This window comes from Piliocolobus tephrosceles, chromosome 14 (genome assembly GCF_002776525.5).
Source record: "Piliocolobus tephrosceles isolate RC106 chromosome 14, ASM277652v3, whole genome shotgun sequence".
Lineage (NCBI taxonomy): Eukaryota > Metazoa > Chordata > Mammalia > Primates > Cercopithecidae > Piliocolobus > Piliocolobus tephrosceles.
In genome coordinates, this window is record NC_045447.1 from 7187615 (window position 1) to 7196033 (window position 8419).

At 43.6% G+C, this 8419-nt stretch overlaps 1 protein-coding gene and 1 non-coding gene across 5 annotated transcripts in view; both read right to left on the reverse strand.

The window, feature by feature from the left end:
• The window catches only part of NUP214 (nucleoporin 214), a 114410-nt gene extending 106222 nt beyond the window's left edge, over positions 1 to 8188 (reverse strand). For all 4 annotated transcript variants that reach the window (XR_002732557.1, XM_023216931.1, XM_023216929.2 and 1 more), the window contains exons 1-7: positions 8006 to 8188; positions 6031 to 6226; positions 5271 to 5422; positions 4262 to 4460; positions 2934 to 3004; positions 1142 to 1205; positions 572 to 675 (exon numbers count right to left, since the gene is read on the reverse strand). Coding sequence is in view for 3 of the 4 variants with exons in the window: in XM_023216931.1 (XP_023072699.1) it covers positions 572 to 675; positions 1142 to 1205; positions 2934 to 3004; positions 4262 to 4460; positions 5271 to 5422; positions 6031 to 6226; positions 8006 to 8173 (954 nt within the window). In the remaining variant the exon portion in view is untranslated. The remainder of the gene's footprint in view (positions 1 to 571; positions 676 to 1141; positions 1206 to 2933; positions 3005 to 4261; positions 4461 to 5270; positions 5423 to 6030; positions 6227 to 8005) is intronic.
• Positions 6659 to 6760, reverse strand: LOC111545994. Its single transcript, XR_002732608.1, has one exon. It is a non-coding gene; the product is annotated as a U6 spliceosomal RNA (small nuclear RNA).
• Positions 8189 to 8419: the final 231 nt, after the last annotated feature.

Consider the following 8419-nt stretch of genomic DNA (forward strand, 5'->3'; position numbering starts at 1 on the left):
ATATACCTGAAGTTGCATAATCACTGCCAGTAAGTAAAAGAACCTGAAATCAGGCCAGGTGCGGTGATGCACACCTGTAATCCCAGCACTTTGGGAGGCCTGGGTGGGCAGATCACTTGAGCTCAGGAGTTCAAGACCAGCTTGGGCAACATGGCGAAACCCCATCTCCACCAAAAAAAAAAAAAAAAAAAATACAAAAATTAGCCAGGCATAGTGGTGTGCACCTGTAGTACCAGCTACTCAGAAGGCTAAGGTGGGAGGATCACCTGAGTCCAGGAGGTCCAGGCTTCAGTGCGGTGAGATCACATCACTGCACTCCAGTCTGGGTGACACAGTGAGATCTTGTCTCAAAAAAAAAAAAAAAAAAAAAAAAAAGGAGTTTCTTCAGATTGTGGTGTATTTTATTGTGCTCCTATTAAGATGAAGAATTAACTATTAAAATTACATTTTCAACATACAAAAAAAACCCCAAAACACCCACAAACACAAAAAAACCTTGAAATCAAAGCCTCCAGCTTTATTAGAAGACTTCTCTAATTCTCAAACAATGAAATTTCTTTCACATGCATACCGGCAGGAGAGCCATCACCACATCCGGAGACGTTTCCAGGGTCCCATCTGCAGCAGCATACACTATTGTGAAGACGTATGTACCGATCCACAGCACATCCAGAACTGAAAGACACCTCTTAATCAGTAGGTCATAAAAGTGACAGCAACCAGATACAACCAAAAGTAGCTTATGTTTGGATTAGCCACTGCATGCTATAATACACACTATGGATAAAAAAAAAAATCAAAGGCCCAGATTTCATTGACTAAACATAATTCACAGGTACAAAGATCCAAGAAGCCCAAACTCATCCCCAAATGATAATTTTTCTGCTGGATTATAATCAGGGCAAATTATGAAGAATTGTAATAAAAACTCGGGATCCATTTCACGTCATTTACCATGAAACACAGACATCACCCAGAGGGCCATAATTTACACTGACTTAATTAGCTGTTTGAAATAGTGACATTATTCATAAAGCAAACACCAACACCTCACTGAGCAGGTACATTACATGATTTCGAATTTCTGTAATATACATAACATGTCATTAGAGGTCAGCCCAATAAGAAAAGCAGTTGTTACCTCTGACAGGATGATCTGACTCATAAAACGGAGGACAAGGAATGACTTTTTTTTCCTGCAAAGTCTGAAAGAGATTTGGAGGGGAAAATAAAGTATCAAATGAAACAATCCCTAAACCAATCAAACTATCAAATCTAATCTATTCCTTAGATGCCACCTGTTCCATCTCCTTGGCCAGGTGAGACTGAAGACACAGAACAGTGCTATCTACTTCCAGGACTTCATCCTACAGAAATGCATGAACGTGGCCAGGTGTGGTGACTCACACCTGTAATCCCAACACTTTGGGAGGCCAAGGCAGGTGGATCACCTGAGGTCAGAAGTTCGAGAATAGCCTGGCCAACATGGCGAAACCTTGTCTCTACTAAAAATACATAGCCAGGCATTGTGGCGGGCACCTGCAATCCCAGCTACTTGGGAGGCTGAGGCAGAAGAACTGCTTGAACCCGGGAGGCGTAGGTTGCAGTGAGCTGAGATCGTGCCACTGCACTCCAGCCTGGGCAACAAGAGCAAAACTCAGTCTCAAAAAAAAAACAAAAAACGCATGAACATGTTCAGATATAGGTAATGAGAGTCATCAATGCAACACCATTTGCAGCAGCAACAGCACTAGCACTGATGCAGATAATCATCAACAGTGGAATAAGGCTGGGCGAGGTGGCTCATGTCTGTAATCTCAGCACTTTGGAAGGCCAAGGTGGGCACACTGCTTGAGCCCAGGAGTTTGAGACTAACCTGGGTAACATGGCAAAACCCTGTCTCTACAAAAAATACAAAAATTAGCTGTGCATGGTGGCAAGCGCCTGTAGTCCCAGCTACCTAGGAGGCTGAGGCGGAAGGATCACCTGAGTCCAGGAGGCTGAGGCTGCAGTGAGCCATTACGTTATCACACCATTGCACCCCAGCCTGGGCAACAGAGCAAGACCATCTCTCAAAAAAAAAAAAAAAAAAAATCATTTTAAGGCAAACAGCAAAGCAAGAAAATTAAATAAACTGCATTATCCTTTTACAGGTTAGTGCCCTAAAAGATTATGTACCAAATTTCATGTAACTTTCGGTAATAACAAACAAGAAACATAACCTTAAACCTACACCGCCTACATTCAGCACTCTGCTCCCCTCCTCGCCAGAGAACAGTCTCAAGCAAGAAGGCACAACAAAGGCCTTAGCACCACCTGTGAATCCCTCCTTCGTGTCCAGGTTCAATAGATACATGTGGGTTCCTTGCAACTCAATTGATATTGAAGGATATTTGTGAACATTATCTCAAGAAATTCACAGGGAGGATGACAGAGTGCACATGCAACAAGGGTACCCATTTTCTTTGGTGCCCATAGTTAGAGAAACAGACCATCAAAGACAGGCTCAGTGAAAAGACAAATACTGTGCTTTAACCCAGAGTGATTCTGTATTATCAACATAGCTTTTTCACTAACTCTTTTCCCTTAAGCTCTGTTTTTATGGAATGGACTGAAAAAGTTGGGGAACAGTGCATAGCGTATTATCGCATTTTACATGAAAAACAAAACAAAACAAAAATGCAGCTACACATAGACTATTTGTATAACATCCGGAAAAGTCTGGAAGGCTACCTACTCAACACAAGACAGTGGGTGCCTCTGGAAGGAGGACTATGGGAAGGAAGGGAAGAGCTCCACTCTTCACTCACTGATGGATTTGTTACAATGAGCATAAATTACGTTTTAATAGGAAAAACAAGAAAGATACTCCCAAACCACCCCGCAAAAAAGCGAGCAACTTAAAAATTCCGAAGTTCAAGATAAGAACTTACAGGAAGATACTGGACCACAGTTCCATTCTGCTTTCCCACTGCCAGCTGCTTTCCCTTGGGGCTCCAGCACACTGAGCAAAGACAATATTACCAAATAAAAACAAGAAAACGGAGCAAACCAATGAGATCTATCACACACAGCTAATTATCAATTCTCATTCCTCTGTCAGTCCATGGAAGATTGTAGAATCATCCCTATCCGGCAAAGTGGAAAAAAGTAAAATCATTTTAATGACATAAGCCAATTGATTTATCACTGGGCTTATTGAATTGAAAGCTAAAAATGCTTTTTCAATAGATTACTGTCCAGAAAGCTGCAAAATACAGAAAACTCTGTAGTCTTTAGATAAGACAAGCAGAATAGTGCAGTGGCTCATGCCTATAATCCCAACACTTTGGGAGGTGAAGGTAGACAGATCACTTGAGGTCAGAAGTTTGAGACCAGCCTGGCCAACATGGTGAAACCCCATCTCTACTAAAACATACAAAAAGTAGCTGGGCATGGTGGCACGCATGTAATCCTAGCTACTCTGGAGTCTGAGGCAAGAGAATTGCTCGAACCCAGAAGGTGGAGGTTGCAGTGAGCTGAGATTGCGCCACTGCACTCCAGCCCGGGTGACAAAGCAAGATTCCGTCTCAAAAAAAAAAAAAAAAAAAAAAAAAGAAATCATTCTCCTGCTCCCATTTAACATTTCAAATGCTTTTCCCCATGAAGGTACAAGTGACTTTCAGAGTACCACCATTACAGATCCAGAAACAATTATTCTCAAAAAACACTTCTAAATCAGCTGTACCAAAATATTTCTCCAGAAAACCCAAGTACATTCAGGTTAAATTATGTATGCTGCTTAGCTTCAAGGACATTAACTATGGGTATAAAGAATACTCTCAGCCGGGCACAGTGACCCACACCTGTAATCCTAGCATATGTGGGTGGAGGAGGGCAGATCACTTGAGGTCAGGAGTTCAAGACCAGCCTGGTCAACATGTAGAAACCTTGTCTCTACAAAAAATACAAAAATTAGCTGGACAAGGTGTGCATGCCTATTATCCCAGCTATTTGGATGGCCAAGGCACGAGAATTGCTTGAACCCAGGAGGTAGAGGTTGTAGTGAGCTGAGATGATGCCACTGTACTCCAGTGTGGGTGACAGAGTGAGACTGTCTCAAAAAAAAGAGAAAAAAAAGAACTCTTCCATCCTTAACCTCCCTCACCATGTTAAAAAACAAAACAAAACAAAACCAGCTATCGGCTTTTACTTCTAGAAATCAATTCTTAAGTAGATGACCATGATTGTATGTTACAGTGTGAAAGCCTTTATTACTCACCAGAGGTTACTGCTACAGTGGAAGGAAGAGTTGCACATACTTTCACTGTTTCCGTGACTTGCAGGACAGCAATACTACCATCAGCCAGACACACTGCCACCATGGAGGGGACAGTGGGGTTCCACTTCATATCAATCACCATGCCTCCTGCATCTTTCAAAAGCTTATGATAGGCAAATGGACGTTTTTGCTGTTTAGCCTTTCAAAACAAATATGCAAAAGTGAAATAAGTTAAAAAATTAGTAAATGTACAAACATTTAATATTCAATGGAAATTACTGAATATACAAGTTATCTCAAATCAGTTTTTCTCCATAACCACAAAAAAAGATTTAGCTTTATACGTCAATCTATTTGCTATAGACAATTTCAACACAACTTTGAAAATGGCAATCAATCATTCTAACATGCTTAGGGGGACTCTCAGCAGGGGAATGCACAATTGCAAAATAACCAATAAACAGCAGACACTAGATTAAAATCTTGGCTCTGCTTCTTAATAGTGCTGGGACCTTGGACAGTTAAACTCTGAGCCTGTTTCTCTACCTACAAAATGAAGATAACAGTACCTACTACATAAGGCTGTGGTAGGCATGAACGAGGCACAAGGCATATAAAGCACTTAGTACAGAGTCTGACACACAGTCAGTATAAACACTCGCTATTATTATTATCTTTCTTAAACTGCTTGAAATGGAAGAACATTGCATTATGAGGCGAAAGACCCAAAATGCAGGAACTTTTGACATTGTCTATTAATCTATGACTTTGGGCAAGTCACCTAAACCTCCTGATAACAACTCAGGGCAGATAGCGTTATGAAAGAATTTCTTGAAGTCCCTTCTGTCTCAAAGATCTATGATTCTATAATTAAGGATTTTTTTAAACCCATATTTTAATCTAGAGAGAGACTTCAAGGGTTGACCTATGAAGCTTCCGAGTTATAGTTCAACACAAGGAAATCTGCTTAGGGTTCTCATGTTGACATGACAGTGTAACAGTAGCTTACCTCATTTGAGAATGTGCGAACATCAAAAAAAGCAATAATGGAACCATATTCACTGGACATCATGCACACAGAGAGTGTCAGGTTATCACAGCTCAAGGCCAGGTGATGGATTGGGAATTTCATAGGAACTAGTAAGCCTTGGACTTTATCAACTACGAAAACAAAGAAATACAAAGCAGAAAACAGTATGTTCTAAGCATAAAGCCACAACCTCTATCCAGTTCAACGTGAAAAAATTTTTGCAGCTACATAAACACACATACACCCCAATACCTCGTTATACAGATAAATCTTTACTTTCTTAAGATATATAATCACGCATTAAGTATCCCAGGAATTCTTCCTCATACTATCTGGGGAAACTACCTGTGGCTGTTGCCCTTGTTGAAAATATTTTTGCAACAATGCTCTAAATAGTACACACTGCCAATAGTTTGGATCGTACTGTTGTGCCAACTGAAAACCCATGCCAATAAAACCCTTCACCCAGAGAGCTAGAGCCCAAGTTCAACTGAGCAAAAATAAAAGCATGGCATAATGGTTAAGTGCTTCTCTCTTGAGCTGAGAACAACTCATGTAAGGAAAAGTACAAAGGACCAAGGAGAAAACCTAGAAAGGCTTCCATTAATCTTCTTGGGAGTCAACCTTCAAACTCACAGCAGTGTTCATTTTAGTATTAGAATGACTTCTTGGGAAGGAAACACAAGAGCATGCCACCACACTCCTCTCTCTAATTTGCAACATAAACCAGGGAACTTACCTATTTTATTGGGATCATCTCCGGGTTTATTTTGAATAAGAAGATTTTTAGTAGGAAAAATCTGCAAGCCACTGGCTCCACCAGCAAAGACCAGACCATATTTGTTGGACACAGCAAGCAGACTCGAGCGTTCCTTGGGCAGTTCCTCAGGGGAGTCAAAGATTCTCACCTTCTTTAGCGCCCTAAACTGAAAATCCTGTTGTGAAGAATCAAAACAAGATCAATTCAATAAATAAAGAAATTAAAACAAGTTATATTCAGTGGACCCAATTTCAGTACAACAAAAATATATATTACTGAGAACAAGGTCTGTCTCAGTTGTCTTTTTTTCTTTTTTGAGACAGAGTCTCGCTTTGTTGTCCAGGCTGGAGTGCAGTGGGCGATCTTGGTTCAATGCAACCTCTGCCTTCCAGGTTCAAGCAATTCTCTTACCTCAGCCTCCCAAGTAGCTGGGACTACAGACGCCCACCACCATGCCTGGCTAATTTTTGTATTTTTAGTAGAGACAGGGTTTCATTATGTTGGCCAGGCTAGTCTCGAACTCCGGACCTCAAGTCATCCATCCGCCTCAGCCTCCCAAAGTGCAGGCTCACAGGCGTTGAGCCACTCCGCTCGGCCCTCAATGTTTTCTGACATGCAACACTTCACGAATTTGTGTGTCATCCATGTAAAGGGGCCATGCTAGTCTTCTCTGCATGATCCCAATTTTATATGTGCTGCCAAAGGGAGTGTGAGATTACCATCTTCTAAGTCTGTGATTCTGTTAATAAACCCTTTTTTTCTTCTACCCCAGCATATCTGAGGAATATGACACAATCTCATTAGGTGGCTCACCACAGGTGGTGATTCTCAAAAAATAATCACTATTCTAGGCCAGCACAGTGGCTCACACCTGTAATCCCAGCACTTTGGGAGCCAGAGGAGGGCAGATCACTTGAGGTCAGGAGTTCGAGACCAGCCTGGCCAACATGGTGAAACCCCGTCTCTACCAAAGAATATAAAAAATTAGTCAGGCGTGGTGGCAGGTGCCTGTAATCCCAGTTACTCGGGAGGCTGAGGCAGGTGAATTGCTTGAGCTGGGGAGGTGGAGGTTGCAGTGAGCCGAGATCATGCCACTGCACTCCAGCTTGGGTGACAGAGCGAGACTATGTCTTAAAAAAAAAAAAAAATCACTATTCTAAACATGGCACGTATTACTATACCCTACATGCATGTTAGTAATTTACTGTTCACACAGATGACTAAAATCTTCCTGCATCTTACTTCCTCTCACTGTTTAAAACAGATGTAGCCCGTGTGCTGAACCCTCATTCTGTCAGAACACATATAAGAACTATTAAACACACCATCCTGAAGTTATCCCTGGGGGACTCTCACGTTGCCATCACTGGAAACACTTGGCCCTCCCTTTAGGTTCCTGGCTTGAGGCTGATACATCGATGTCAAAACAGTCTTCCTAGTCCAGTCAACTAAAGGTTCTGCAGGATGGATGACCTCCCCTGACTCTACGTTAGGCAAGCCCGTACCACCTTACAGAAGTACTGGGAGAGCAAAGGTCTTAAATGATGCTGACTTTCAGCCCCGCTGTCAAATGTGACTTTAGGGAAATCACTTTCCGAGCCTCGACTTACTCCTCTACGTTAATTACCACTTCGTAGGGCTGTTGCGAAGACTACACAGCGACTAGCACACAGTCAACGCTCAATAAACAGCAGTTATTGCCACTATTGTGACCGCCACATGAAAGTAGCTAGGGTAACTCAAGAGCCGTGCACGAGACCAGGATGGGACTGGGAAACTGCATTCGGTGGGGCTATCATGCCAGCGGCGCGGCAGACGCGCAGCTGAGAGCGGTGAACGCGGTAGTCTGTTCAAGCAGGAGGCGGAACAGCCGGCACCGCGCTTAGCCTTTCAGCTGGGCTCCAAGGCAATGCCAGGACTAAAGAAGGGAGGGAGGCCCCAGTTAGTCTCTGACCTTCATCTCCCGCTCGGGAATCATGGCATCCATCTCGTCTCCCATCGCGCCGCCCTTGGTGTGTCGAAGAAGCCACGGCTGCCTCCCACGGCCTTGCCCACAGAACCTAGGCCGCTCGACTGCAAACTTCCTTCCCTCAGCGCCAGCGGCGCGCAGTTGATCCCGCATTTCCGGCGCGCGTTGGTGACGTCAAGTTTGGCCGGGGAGGCCGTGGAACCCAGAGAAGCCGCGCGTTCTCCCGGCCGCCGCTCCCCATTGGCCAGCTCGTGCTGAATAGGGGCGTGGCCGTGGGGCCCCTGCGCCTGCGCCCTGGATCGTCGTGGTGCCGCTCCCGCCTTCGCAGCCAGCGCGGGTTCGCTTAGTGTCAAATCTCTCTTCTTGGGTGGCCCACGCCTAAGCGACCTATGCTCCTTG